The following is a 15,303-nucleotide window of genomic DNA, read 5'->3' as shown; positions in this document are numbered from 1 at the left end:
CCAACCAACAGATCACACCTAAATAGTCCTGCTACAACCAGCAGAGAGTTTTCCCCAATTCCCATTGACTTCAGCTTTGCCAGAGCTCCTTGATGCAATAGTCGAAGTGTGTGGCACTGGAAAAGAACAGATGGTCAGGCAGCATCCAAGCAAATGTACATTTCAGGCATAAACCCTTCATTAGAGTTGATGAAGGGCTGATGCCTGAAGGGTCGATTCTCCTGCTCCTTGGATGCTGCCTGACCGGCTGTGCTTTTCCAGTGCCACACTCTTCGACTCTGATCTCCAGCATCTGCAGTCCTCACTTTCTCCTCTTAATGCAATAATCAGTCAAACAAGGCCTTGATATCAAGTGCAGTAACTCTTGTTATGGACCAGGCCAGACCCCCTTAAACGTTTCAAGTAGATCGCCCAAACCTTAATTTTTCTAGTTGTTTTAAGCAAGTGTAAGGTGGATATTACAGGAGTGATGCAGCTGGTCGAATCACTCAGTTTTAAATAAAGTAATTTATTTACAGACTGCCGAATGAATCACAATCAAATGAGAACAGAACATAGGTTAAGTTATTCTATCTGAAAACCCAAGTGACTCTATCACAACTTAATGACGCTGTTCCAATTTCCGGCAACACCCCTTGGCAAAAAAGGTAAAATCAAACACCGGTTTTTACAGAAGAGATGTCAGAGAGAGTCAGCCAGAAAACCTCTGTTGAATCAGGAAACCTTTCTCCCAAGCAGCTTTCTTTAACCAGCAGCTTCAACTAAACCAAATTAGAAAAAAAACCCACCTGAACTGGGAGAACATTGCACAACTGTTTTTAAAAACAATCGTAAAGGCTTCCTCTGATTGTTGACTTAGGCAGTATCTGCCAGCCATTATTAAAGAAGTTAGTTCAGACATATTGGCACCTCTGCCTTCCGACCCGTCTTGGGGGAAAAAAACAAGGGCAAAATAACCTTGTTATATCATCTTACACTCACCTCACCACTGGACCGGGAGCTGAGTGGCCCTGATGGAACTGGACATCAGAGAGCAGGTCATTCCTCGGCAGGTGTTGCTTGATAAGATTGTTGATTATACCTTTCATCACCTTACTGAAGATTGAGAGTAGACTGATACGTTGGTAATTGGCTAAGTTAGATTTGTTCAGCTGTTTATGTACAGGACACACCTGGTCAATTTCCTAAATCATCTAGTAGATGCCAGAGTTGTAGCTATACTGAAACAGTTGTGTGAGGGATGTGGCAAATTCTGAAGGATATGTTTTCAATATTATTGCCAGAATGTTGTAAGGGCCCAAAATCTTTGCAGAGTGTACTGCCTCCAGCCATTTCTTGATATTATATGGAGTGAATCAAATTTGCTGAAGATTGATGCTGGCGACCTCTGGAAAATGCCAAGGTGCATCATTCCCTCAGCACTTCTGCCTGAAGGTCATTGAAAAAGCTTCAAACGTTTGTACAGATTACCTGGGCACTCGATGAGGATGTGAATACATATGAGGAACCTTCTCCTCCTCCTCTACCCCACTGTGAGTTGTTTAACTGATCCACCATTTGCAACTAGGTGTAGTAGGATTGTTTAGGTGTGATCTGTTGGTTGGGATGTCATGTAGCCCTGTTTACCTTTTGTTTATATGTTTCCAAGGGACGTAGTCCTGTTTTGTAGCTTCACTGGATTGACAACTCATTTTTAAGCATGCCTGGTTCTCTTGTCATGCCCTCCTGCACTCTTCACTGAACTAGGGTTTATTCACTGGCTTGATGGTAATCTTTGGGTGAGGGATATTCTATGTCATGAAGTTGTAAATTGTACTGTACTGATGATCCACGGCATCTCATGGTTGCCAAATCATAAGTTGCTAGATCTATTTGAAGTCTATCCTAATTAGCACTGTGACAATGCCACGTAACATGATGTAAGGCAGTCTCAATGTGAAAGGAGGGCTTTGTCGCCACAAGGTCAGTGTAATCACTCTTAGCAATACTGTCATGGACAATTTATCTATGACCTGGAAAATTGATAAGGTCAAGTCTGTTTTTCCCTCTTGGTTCCCTCACCAGCTTCTGCGGACTCACTCTAACAGTGATATCCTTTAGGGCTTGACCAGATCAATCAGTATTACTGCTAGCTAGTTACTTTTGGTGGTGGATATAGAATGTACTCTGGGGGATTTCAATCTCCTTACCACCCTCTAAGATAAATAGTTTACCTCAGTGTAAAGATTTTACTTTGAAATTTCCATAACAGAAGTGTTCAGTTAGAATTCTGAATGGGATTATTCAAAGCTGACATAGTCTAAGCTCGTAAACAAAAACAGGAGTTGCTGGAAAAACTCAGCAGGTCTGGCAACATCTATGAAGCAAAATCAAAGTTAATGTTTCAGGTCTGGTGACCCTTACTCAGAACTAAGTTCAGTTGTGTGAATACTTCAGGAAGGGGCTAGCTAACTCTCAAGTCTGGGAAATGAAACAACACCAGTCAAACCAATAGATGTGATAAAGAGGGAAAGTTTCTCTGGTGTTTGAGTACTATAAAGGGATGCTGCTGGGATAGATGGAAATATTGCATTTTTACTGTTTCAAAATCTTACAAAATGTGTTATGTGTAAATAACTTGATTTATTCTATGTTATCTTCATTTCTTTTGTGTAATAACATTCTTTTATTTAAAGTCGGATCTCCAACATTATATGTTTGTGTTTCAGTAAAAGAGTACATTATTAAATTTTTATAAACATGATCTCTCAAGTCAGATTTCAGTTTGCTGTCTCAGCAGAGATAATAATAGGGCTTTGGGGATGGAATGGATGGATGGGACTGATTGTTCCATGGAAAGCTAGCATGGATTTGATGAGCCAAGTGGAGTCCTGTGCTATCTTTGACTCTGCCTCCCTACAATTAATCCAGCGCCATTTCAATTTGTATTGCTAGTTCACCTTATATGTGAAACAAAAATTGCTTTATATAAAGTGCACACTTAATGTCACTAATTGTATTCCTCTTTCAAATAATACACTAGCACAATAGGCTGAATGGTGTCTTTTTGTAGTCCACCATGATACAAATTGCTAGTAGATATATTTTATGAATTCGTTTCTTTTGAAATACAAGTTCTACTTGACTGATGATTAATATTGCAAGGGAGGAAGCAGTGGTTTTCCGAACCTCCCAGTTAACTGAGATTAATAAGGAGGTACATATTTATATAATTTCTTTAACATAGGAAAATGTGCTAGCTCATTTCTAGGAGTTTGATCTCAAAAACAAGCACTCTGACAGAGTAGTAACTAAAAGCTTGTTTGAAAAGGTGGAGAGGGAGTGTGGATGGCATTAGACAAGGATTTAGTGTTTGCATTGTTTTGTCAATGTGCAAATGTGTAAGGCCAGAATTATAGGGTTTTTATGTTGCAATGATAATGTCCCAATCTCTCAGCCATGAAATCCAGATTCAAGCCTCACCTACTTCAGAAATATGTAATAATGCATTGAACAGGTTGATTAATAATATCCAGAAGAACTGAACTTATAGGAGCTGGAAGAAGGATTGTGGTTCAGGGTGGTCATTTAGATAGAAATGGACAAGGTCAAAAATAAAATTAAATTGTGAAGAAAAATTAATATTTTTGCAAATGGGCAATGACAGCTAATGTAGGCCTGAACACAGGTTGAGGAATAGGAAGGACAGGATTTGTCAGCAGAGATTTGGACAAGCTGAAAGTTAATGTGGAGGTTGACAGCTAAATAAAGCAAGTATTAAAATAATTGAGTTTAGCTTTTTCACAGGCATAAATAAACATTTCAACAATGGATTGACTTAGGCAGAAACATGTTATTTTATGAAAGAAGCCAGCAACCTAAGACACTGATTAGGCTACACCTAGAGTTTTAGGGTATAGTTCTGCTATCATGTTACAGGAAGGACATGATTACCATAGAGAGAATACAAAGGAGATTTGCTAGAAAGTTGCTAAAGATTGAAAATTGCATGTACGTGGAAAGATTCAACAGGGTAGGGTCATTGTCCTTAGAACAGAGGAAGCTAAGGGGTGATTTAATTGGGCTGTATAACATAATGAAGTGCTTAGACTGAGTGAACAGAGAAGAATTGTTTCCTATACCAAGGGCCACAGATTTAAGATGATTGATAGGAGAATTAGAGGGGCCATGGGGAAAAGTCTTTTCATCCATTAGTGGGATGTCTGAAATTCACGACCGAATCTGGTGATTGATAGAGAAACCTTCAACTCATTTAAGAGGAACCCGGGAGTCCATCTGAAGTGCTGTAATCTGCAAGACTGTGGACCATGTGCTTATGACTGGGATTGGAATGGACAGCTAGTTTAATCAGCTGACTCATATGGGTGACTTCTTTCTGTGTTCTAACATTTGAATGAAAGGAGATTGAATCTGTGGCAAAGTTACAAAATGTGCAGCATGGGCTGAAGATAACAGCTTCAGTCTTCCCAACGTTTACCTAAGAAATGTTGTTGAACTCGGGCTGAATTTCATACAAGCAGCATGACAGCACAGGGTTGCATGATGATGATGAAATACAGATGAATGCTAGTATTATAGCTGAGGAATGTCTGGATTATTTGACTAATGTGTATATTTTAGTCATCCAATTAATCCTTTTATGGCCATATATGCATATGCGTGGGTCAGTTAGGGTGGAGATATTCTTCTTGTTAAGACCATAGATTTTGACTGTTAGAGGATCAGGAATTAAGGAATAAATTTCCATGATTCCTTTCTTGTATTTATTTTCTGTGGCACTAAAATAATAAACCCGAGCTTATTACATTAATTTACTCTTGTTTTTCAAATTTATTGTGTTACAGATGAGCAGATAATTACACTAAAGGAGTTACAACTTAATTGGAGAGGAAGGTTGAAATTGGCTCCCCTATTGGTGAGAGTAATATACAAATCCAGATTACGGCATTATGGAACAGCTGGCAAGAACATTGATTGGCCTTATCAGGCAAGGCTGTATTAATTATAATAAATTAAGTAGTTGAAAGAACCACCTTGTGATAGGATAACAGCTTCTAGATATAGGATTGCAAAGAGTTCAGAGTAATCATATTGAACATTGAGTTATATTGATTATGTTATATTATACAAATTGTAACATACCGAACAGAAGTGATGTGTATTTCATTTTACAGTCATATCACATTAATAACTACCGTGCTATCATTCACATTGCTCTGACTCAAGCATTTTGCACTCAGTTCCTCTTTGATGACTCGTCACTATCAATTCACATGATTGCATCAAAATGGAAAATATCAAATCAGTAAATGATGTATCTTTATTAAAGCGTATGAAGTAAACAAAACATGTATATGTTATAAAAATATGACAATTCTATATTGTGATAGTGTGTCCATGAACAAACAGGGCTTAAAATATTAGAACAGATGAAGAAAAAAGGTTTTGTATTCATGTAATGCTTTTCAAGACCATCAGACATCTCGAAGCATATTGCAATTACTTTTGAAGCGCATACACAAACAAACAGCAGTGACCAGATAATCTGTTCTTGTGGTTCAGAGATTTCTTTTGACCAGGAGACGAGGAATAATTCTTCGATTACTTCTTTGACTTGTCATGTAATCTTATGTCCACCTCAGAAGACAATAGACAATAGGTGCAGGAGTAGGCCATTCTGCCCTTCGAGCCACCATTCATTATGATCATGACTGATCATCCTCAATCAGCATCCTGTTCCTGCCTTATCCCCATAACCCTTGATTCCACTATCCTTAAGAGCTCTATCCAACTCTTTCTTGAAAGTATCCAGAGACTTGGCCTCCACAGCCTTCTGGGGCAGAGCATTCCATACACCCACCACTCTCTGGGTGAAGAAGTTTCTCCTCAACTCTGTTCTAAGTGGCCTACCCCTTATTTTTAAACTGTGTCCTCTGGTTTGGGACTCAACCATCAGCGGAAACATGCTTCCTGCCTCCAGAGTGTCCAATCCTTTAATAATCTTATACGTCTCAATCAGATCCCCTCTCAGCCTTCTAAACTCAAGCATATACAAGCCCAGTCGCTCCAATCTTTCAGCGTAAGATAGTCCCGCCATTCCGGGAATTGACCTTGTGAACCTACGCTGCACTCCCTCAATAGCCAGAATGTCTTTCCTCAAATTTGGAGACCAAAACTGCGCACAATATTCCAGGTGCAGTCTCACCAGAGCCCTGTACAGCTGCAGAAGGACCTCTTTGCTTCTATACTCAATTCCTCTTGTTATGAAGGCCAGCATGCTATTAGCTTTCTTCACTGCCTGCTCTGCCTGCATGCTTGCTTTCATTCACTGATGTACAAGAACACCTAGATCTCATTGTACTGCCCCTTTACCTAACTTGACTCCATTTAGGTAGTAATCTACCTTCTTGTTCTTGCCACCAAAGTGGATAACCACACATTTATCCACATTAAACTGCATCTGCCATGCATCCGTCCACTCACCTCGCCTGTCCAGGTCACCCTGTATTTTCCTAACATCCTCCTCACCCTGCCACCCAGCTTTGTGTTATCAGCAAATTTGCTAATATTACTTTTAATATCTTCACCTATATCATTAATGTACATTGTAAAAAGCTGCGATCCCAGCACTGATCCCTGCGGCACACCACTGGTCACTGCCTGCCATTCCAAAAGGGAGCCGTTTATCACGACTCTTTGTTTCCTGTCAGCCAATCAATTTTCAATCCATGTCAGTATTTTGCCCCTAATGCCATGTGCCCTAATTTTGCTCACTAACTTCCTATGTGGGACTTTATTAAACGCTTTCTGAAAGTCCAGGTACACTACATCCACTGGATCTCCCTTGTACATCTTCAGAGTTACATCCTCAAAAAAATTCCAGAAGATTAGTCAAGCATGATTTCCCCTTCATAAATCCACGCTGACTCTGACCTATCGTGTTACTGCTATCCAGATGTGTCGTAATTTCGTCCTTTATAATTGACTCCAGCATTTTTCCCACCACTGAGGTCAGACTAACTGGCCTATAATTCTGTTTTCTCTCTCCCTCCTTAAAATGTGGGACAACATTAGCCACCCTCCAATCCGCAGGAAATGATCCTGAATCTATAGAACATTGGAAAATAATCAACAATGCATCCACAATTACTAGAGCCACCTTCTTCCATACCCTGGGATGCAGACCATCAGGTCTCGAGGACTTAACAGCCTTCAGACCTAACAGTCTCTCCAACACCATTTCCTGCCAAATATAAATTCCCTTCAGTTCAGGTCCTTCAGCCACTATTACATCTGGGAGATTGCTCGTGTCTTCCCCAGTGAAGACAGATCTAAAGTATCAATTCAACTCTTCTGCTATTTCTTTGTTCCCTGTAATAAATTCACCTGTTTCTGCCTTCAAAGGCCCAATTTTAGTCTTAACCATTTTTTTTTTCTTTTCACATTACCTAAAAAAGCCTTTACTATCCTCCTTTATATTTTTGGCCAGTTTATCTTCGTACCTTATTTTTCCTTTGCGTATTTCCTTTTTGGTTATCCTCTGTTGTTCTTTAAAAGCTTCCCAGTCCTCCGACTTCCCACTCATCTTTGCTATGTTATACTTTTTCCCTTTTGTCTTTATATGGTCCTTAACTTCCCTCGTCAGCCACAGCCACCCCTGCCTCCCCTTAGAATCTTTCTTCCTTTTTGGAATGAATTGATCCTGCATCTTCTGCATTATACCCAGAAATACCTGCTATTGTTGTTCCACTGCCATCCCTGCTAGGGTATTGCACCATTGAACTTTGGCCAGCTCCTCTCTCATAGCTCCATAGTTCCCCTTGTTCAACTGAAATATTGTCACTTCCGATTCTACCCTCTCCCTTTCAAACTGCAGATTAAAGCATAATATTGTATTGTGGTCACTACCTCCTTTACTTCGAGGTCCCTGATCAAATCTGGTTTGTTGCACAACATCAGATCCAGAATTGCTTTCTCCCTGGTAGGCTCCAGCACAAGCTGTTCTAAGAATCCATCTCGGAGGCACTCCACAAACTCCCTTTCTTGGGGTCCAGTACCATCCTGATTCTCCCAGTCTACCTGCATGTTGAAATCCCCCATAACAACTGTAGTAATATCTTTGCGACAGGCCAATTTCAGTTCCTTATTCAACTTATACACTACATCCAGGCTGCTGTCTGGGGGCCTGTAGGTAACTCCCATTAGGAGTTTCTACCCTTAGAATTTCTCAGCTCGATCCATACTTACACTACATCCCCTGATTCTAGGTCCCCCCCGCGCAAGGGATTGAATATCATTCCTTACCAACAGGGCAACCCCACCCTCTCTGCCAGTCAGTCTGGCCTTACGATAGCACGTATAGCCTTGAATATTCATTTCCCAGGCCCTATCCACTTGAAGCCACGTCTCAGTTATCCCTACAAAATCGTAACTGCCAATTTCCAAATGAGCCTCGAGCTCATCCACCTTATTTCTAATGCTTTGTGCATTCATATATAATATTTTTAATTTGTTACCTCCCTCACCCTTCCTACCAATCCCTATTTCACTTGACCTTACGGCATGATCCTTTTTTGAGTTTTCTGCTCCATTGATTCCGCTGTCTTTCTTGACTTCTCTTGTTCTAACTTTCCCTTTAACTTCCTTCTTAATCTTTCAGTTTGTCCCCTCCCCCCCTGCTATTTAGTTTCAACACAGCTGTGTTGCAGTGGCAAACCTACCTGCCAGAATGCTAGTCCCCCACCTATTAAGGTGCAACCCATCCCTCTTATATAATTTATCCTTACTGCTAAACATACCCCAGTGATCCAAGAACTTAAATCCTTGCTTCCTGCATCAGTTCCGCAGCCACACACTCAAGTCCATTATCTCCCTGTACCTGTCCTCTCCAGCCCGAGGAACTGGAAGCAAACCGGAGATAACCATCCTGGATGCCCTGCTTTTCAGCCTTTTTCCGAGTTCTCCGAAGTCCTGCTGTAGCATGCCCCTCCTCTTCTTCCTGAAGTCATTTGTGCCGACATGCACCACCACGTCTGGTTCTTCACCTTCGACCTTGAGGATTTCCTGCACTCTGTGATGTCCTTAATCCTGGCACCACACCATCCTCAAATCCTGCCTGTTGCCGCAGAAACCCCTTTCAGTCCCTCTCACTATGGAGTCCCCTATTACCACGGCTCTATGTGATGTCTGACTCCTCGGCTCTGCTTCCACGCCAACTTCTGATTGGCAGACCTGACCGCCTCTCGGCCTGGCAGAAGGCAGATGGAGCTTCTGTTTGATGTGACTTCTGAAAGGCAACACCACTGCAGCAGTCCCCCCAGTATTACATAGGAATATCAGCTTCAATTTTTGTGTTGAAGTCTTGGAGTAGGACTTGAACATTAAGGAATTACGGAACATTGACTGAGGCAAGAGTGCTGATATAATACGAAACATATCAGTCATGATCAAATGGTGGTTCGGTATAAATGGGCCAAATGGCCTTATTCTGTTTTTAAATCGTATGGTCTTCTGCTCTGTGGATGACACAGGTTTGAAGAGCATCTTAAAGAAGGAAGAGAAGTAGATCAGAGAGGCTTACAGATGAAGTTCCAGAACTTAGATCTTAATATCCAGATATTTACTTTTTAAAATTTTGTACCATTATCTTAGTTATTTGATGCAATGTTAACGTTTAGCAAAAGTTATAGCAGAGTAAGGACCTCTCTTGGGGTCAATGGTAAGTCAATGCCGTGAGGGTGGTATTTTGGTCGTTTGTTTGTATGTTCACTGTTTATCACTGTTGATCAAGTTTTTGTCCTTAAGATAAAAAAATTTAGGTCAAAATGATTCAAACATTTTTCGTTAACAATTAAAATATGGAACCTAAATGAGGTGGACTGTAATGGTTCCCCATGTCCTTTTTCTATGATTACATGATTCGATGATAAGTTCTTTAGGACCATAGCTCTTGAATTAGAAACTTGCAGCACAAAAGGAGGCCACAAAGTTAACTATATTAATGTTGGCTGAAAAAGAGATATCCAGCCTAATTCCAAATTCTCTGTCTTAGTCAGTAGCCCAGTTGGTTATTTCCACCTAAAGTGTTTATCCCCTACTATCCATTTGAACAGTGAGTTCCAATTCCCATCGCCCTATGGGTGAAAAGATTACTCCTCGAAAGCCCGTTAATTCTTCTTGCCATTTACTTGAAAACAATATCTCCTTGATTATTGATCTCTGCATTAATGGAAATTGGTCCTGCCTATCTACTCTATTTTGGCATCTTTATAAGTTTATTCACCTCAATTAAATCTCCCCTTAGACTTCTTTGTTCCAAATCAAACATACCAATCCAATCTTTTGTTTAGCTAAGTCCTCCTAAATCTTCTCTGTGGCCTTATGAGTGTGTCTGTAATTCAGTGACCAGAGCTGTGCATCATGTTTTAGCTGAGACCTTACAGGCTTTTTTGTATATTTCTTGCATTACTGCTCTGCTTTTGCACTGTAGGCCTGAGAAAACAGAGGAAATGATCCCTTGTGCTACCTTCGCCTGTTCTACTATCTTGAGAAATCTGAAGATATGTATACCAATGTTATTGTGGTCTTTAGCCTTCTCAGAATTTCAATGTTTATTTCTTTCTAATTCATTCATGTATGTGGATACCATTGGCCAGGCTGACATTATTGCTTCTCTTGAATTGCCCAAAGGACAGATGAGAGCTGTGGGTCTAGCATAATATGTAGGCTCTATCAGGTAAAGATGGTGGATATCTTTCACGAAAGGACATTAATGAACCAGATTGGTCTTTGGGACATTAAATAAGTTTATTCTTCCAGATTTTTATTGAATTCAAAAATCTGTTGTGATGGAATTTGATCCCCACATCCTTAGAACATTAGCCCAATTTCAATGAGAAATCTCAACTTCTTCAATTAGAAGTTCTGGACTACTAATGCAGTGACATTGCCACTATGCTGCCACCTCCCCATATATATAAGCTGTGCCTTAATTGCTACCTTACTTACCGTATTTACTTATTTGTTAATTTGTGGGATGTGGGCCAGATTTATTGCCCATTCCTAATTATCCTTGAGAAGCTGGCGATGAGCTGCCTTCTTGAATCGCTGCAGTCCATCTGCTGTGAGTTGATGCCAATGCCATGAGGGAGGTAATTCCAGGATTTTGACCCAGTGACAATGAAGGAACGCCAATACATTTCCAAGTCAGGATGATCTGTGACTTGGAGGGGAACTTGAAGCTTGTGGTTTTCACTTATACCTGCTGCTTTTGTCTCTCTAGATGGAAATGGTTATGGGTTTGGAAGGTGCTTTCTGAGATGCTGTGCCTTATTTACTGTATAAGCTTTTACATTAATTTTCTGATCAGTCTTTGTCTGATCTAGTCAAAACTTGATTAGAATCCACACTGACTATCTCAAACATGCTATTCTCATCAAGCTTTCTTGTTAACATCTTAATTTTCAATTGTTCATCGGACATGATTTTCCCTAATAAATCTAAGCTGGCTGTCCTTGATTAATCCATGCCTTCCTAAATGACAATTTACGTTATTGGAAGAAATTCTGAAAAACAATCTTATAGTCGACCTATCCTTTGCTCTCTTTTCAAACAAAAACATGACTTTAACAATTTTTTGGCATGACATTTGTAGGCAGAGGAGATTGGAAAATGATGACAGTTTCCAACACTTGTTCCTTTGTTTCCCATGGCAACCTGGGATATATTTTACAGTGGCCTGATGTCTTATCCATTTTCAAGGCTGCTCAATTTCCTCCCCCATTACCTCTAACCCATGTAATATTTCACATTGCTTCACCCCTCTGTTGTGTGAAAACAGATGTTTATCAAGAATCAAAATCACAACTTCTGCCTCGACATGCAATATCTTTTCAAACTCTAATTGGCCCACCACTTTTGTTAGATATCTTTTGCTTCTCAAATATTTATAAAGCATCTTTATTTTACTTGTCAATATCTTTTCATGCCCTTCCTAATTTTTGTTGTTTAAATCTTAAAGATACAGCTTTTGTGCGCCAGGCTTCCTGGAATATTGAGTTTTTGGCATCTTGTTTAAACAGTGAAATGCAATGCTCAAAAGAAGAAAGACCTCAGAAATGGGCCTGGAAGCAGGTAGAACCATATAATCAGGCATGGATTTACAAGGTGGAGATTGCAATGCTATTCCAACTTTTGAACAAAGGGTGAAAGCCCTTAATGACCTTTTCCATGGGGACGACACTGTCTTCAACACTCCAGGTAAACTGTTTTAGGTATGCCTGCACCATGAAGGTAAGGGGGAGTCTTCTCGTGCTTGAAGAGCTATGCAATTGAAGCAATGGGAACTGGTACTGGTTTTGTTGTTGATGCTGGAGAGCTCACAACCTCTGATTAGTCAGCAGCTCTCAGAAATGAGAAGTCCACCCCCAAAAATCCAGAGGACTCCATACTGCCTGTGTATGTATAAGGGGCAGGGAGCAATTGGTGGACTGCATTAAACATTAAATCTTGCTTTATTGTTTTGCTTTATTGTGCTCTTTGACATCAAGGGGCAGTCTCGATTGGGAGTTCCACCCTTTTTCTTTATAAAAACATACAGCCCCTCTGAATCTTAAAGCTTAATCTTTTGACTAGGCTTTTGGACATTTGACATTATATGTACCTCCTTTGCTTGGTGCCATCTTTTTGTCATCTGTGCTCCTGCATAGTGTCTTGTGACATTCCTGCCTGATAAAACTGCCCAAATGCAAGTTGTTGCTGTTACTTATTTTTTGATCATGCTTTATATCATGTTTATTTTTGTTTTCTAGGCTTACTTTGAAGTTGCTGACTGTTCAGGTATGATGTCAATGGTTCTTTGGAATTCACTATGTCCAAGGTTTTTTCGAAGTTTAGAGGTTGGGACTGTAATCTTTATTCAGCAGTATGTTGTGAAGGATGCATTCCAGATGAGAACACGGCCAGTTTCGTACTACCCCGACTTAAAAACATACAAAGAAATAGGTAATAGTATTTTCTATTTGTTTGAAAATAGGTCAACATTGAAAGAGAATTTTATTTTTTTAAATGCGATATATAAACCTTTAATTCTTTGCCATAATGATGCAAAACAAATTGCTGGATTATGACACGATCACGATAGGATTGTGCCAGCAGCTATTGACTTATAATAAATAAAGTTTGGTAATATTTTCCTTTGATGTCAGTGTTGTGACAGACTGGTGATCAACTTTTTATTGATATTTAATGTATTTTTTGTATAATTTTGGAAATTGACAGCGTGTTCATTTGCTAGTTGGAGGCAAAGTGCTTGGATAGGTACCTGATTGAATTTTGGTATTGCCTACTAATGCACCTTAATGCAGAGCAAATGAATCACTTATAGAGTCATACAGCGTGGAAACAGATGTTTCGATCCAACCAGTCATGCCAAACATAATCCCAAATTAAACTAGTCCCACCTGCCTGCTCCTGGCCCATATTCCTCCAAACCTTTTGTTTTCGTGTACTTATTCAAATGTCTTCTAAATGTTGTAATTGTGCCCACATCCACTACTTCCTCAGGGAGTTCATTCACATGCAAACCACCCTCTGTAAAAAAAAAAAATTGCCCCGATATCTTTTTTAAATCTCTCTCCTCTCTCCTTAAAAATATGCCCCCCAGTGTTAAAATCCCCCAACCTGGTAAAGACACCTACCGTTAATCATATGTATATCCTTTTTGTTGGAGTTCTGAACAACTGTCAGTCGTCAGCTCCATGTGGAAATTCTAATATTGACTAAGTGGTTCATCTATTCATGTTGTCTCAGTTGTTGTACTGACAAGGCCACCTTCCATTATATCATTTTGTGCCTCATGAGTCATATTCTGTCATTGCTACTTTGACCACAATCTCATTAAGTACATGACTTTGGAGGGGAAGAAAACTGTCACTAGACACATTGCAATTGGAGTTTCTAACACTTGACTGTTGAAGCACTTAGTTTCTTCAAATGAAGTGTGTGTGAAGGGTTTAGATACAGAGTAATTTGTTAAGTGTGTACAAGAAAGTTTTCTGATTCAATATGTGGATGTACCTACTAGAGAAGGTGCAAAATTTGACCTACTCTTGGGAATAAGGCAGGGCAGGTGACTGAGATGTCAGTGGGGGAGCACTTTGGGGCCAGCAACCATAATTTTATTAGTTTTAAAATAGTGGTGGAAAGACCAGATCTAAAAGTTGAAGTTCTAAATTGGAGGAAGACTAATTTTGTATTAGACAAGAACTTTCAAAAGCTGATTGGGAGCAGATGTTTGCAGGTAAAGGGACAGCTGGAACTTGGGAAGTCTTCAGAAATTAGATAATGAAAGTCCAGAGACTGTATTTTCCTGTTAGGGTGAAAGGGAAGGCTGGTAGGTGTAGGAATGCTGGATGAGGAAAGAAATTGAGGGTTGGTTAAGAAAAAGAAGGAAGCATTTGTCAGGCATAAACAAGATAGATCGAATGAATCCTTAGAAGAGTATTAAAGGAAGTAGGAGTATACTTAAGAGGGAAATCAGGAGGGCAAAAAGGGGACATGAGGTAGCTTTGGCAAAAAGAGTTAAGGAGAATCCAAAGGGTTTTTACAAATACATTAAGGACAAAAGGGTAAGTGGGGAGAGAATAGGGCCCTTCAAAGGTCAGCAGGAGATGGGAGAGATAGTAAATGAGTATTTTACATCAATATTTATTGTGGAAAAGGACATGGAAGATATAGACTGTCGGGAAATAGATAGTGACATCTTTTATAAACGTCTATATTACAGAGGAGGAAATGCTGGATGTCTTGAAACACATAAAAGTGGATAAGTCCCCAGCACCTGATCAGGTGTACCCTAGAACTCTGTGGGAAGCTAGGAAGTGATTGCTGGACTCCTTGCTGAGATATTTGTAATATTGATAGTCACAGGTGAGGTGCTGGAAGACCGGAGGTTGGCTAACGTGGTGCCACTGTTTAAGAACAGTGGTAAGGACCGCCACGGAACTATAGACCGGTGAGCCTGACATTGGTGGTGGGCAAGTTGTTGAAGGGAATCTTGAGGGGCAGGCTGTACATGTATTTGGAAAGGCAAGGACTGATTAGGGATAGTGCATGGGAAATCATGTCACACAAACTTGATTGAGATTTTTGAAAAGTAACAAAGAGGATTGATGAGGGCAAAGCAGTAGGTGTGATATATATGGACTTCAGTAAGGCGTTAGACAAGGTTCCACATGGGAGACTGATTAGCAAGGTTAGATCTCATGGAATACAGAGAGAACTAGCCATTTGGTTACAGAACTG

The 15,303-nt window shown here is 40.0% G+C and overlaps 1 protein-coding gene across 1 annotated transcript in view; it reads left to right on the top strand.

The window, feature by feature from the left end:
• Positions 1 to 15,303, top strand: part of LOC122551055 (RPA-related protein RADX-like) — a 56,226-nt gene that overhangs the window by 14,021 nt on the left and 26,902 nt on the right. The window contains exons 2-3 of the mRNA XM_087988550.1: positions 4,845 to 4,987; positions 12,810 to 13,002. Coding sequence (XP_087844676.1) covers positions 4,845 to 4,987; positions 12,810 to 13,002 — 336 coding nt within the window. The remainder of the gene's footprint in view (positions 1 to 4,844; positions 4,988 to 12,809; positions 13,003 to 15,303) is intronic.

The sequence above is a fragment of the Chiloscyllium plagiosum genome, unplaced genomic scaffold (assembly GCF_037043375.1).
Source record: "Chiloscyllium plagiosum isolate Xiang-an unplaced genomic scaffold, Cpla_swu_hap1 HiC_scaffold_6, whole genome shotgun sequence".
Lineage (NCBI taxonomy): Eukaryota > Metazoa > Chordata > Chondrichthyes > Orectolobiformes > Hemiscylliidae > Chiloscyllium > Chiloscyllium plagiosum.
This window is presented reverse-complemented; position numbering and strand designations above follow the sequence as displayed.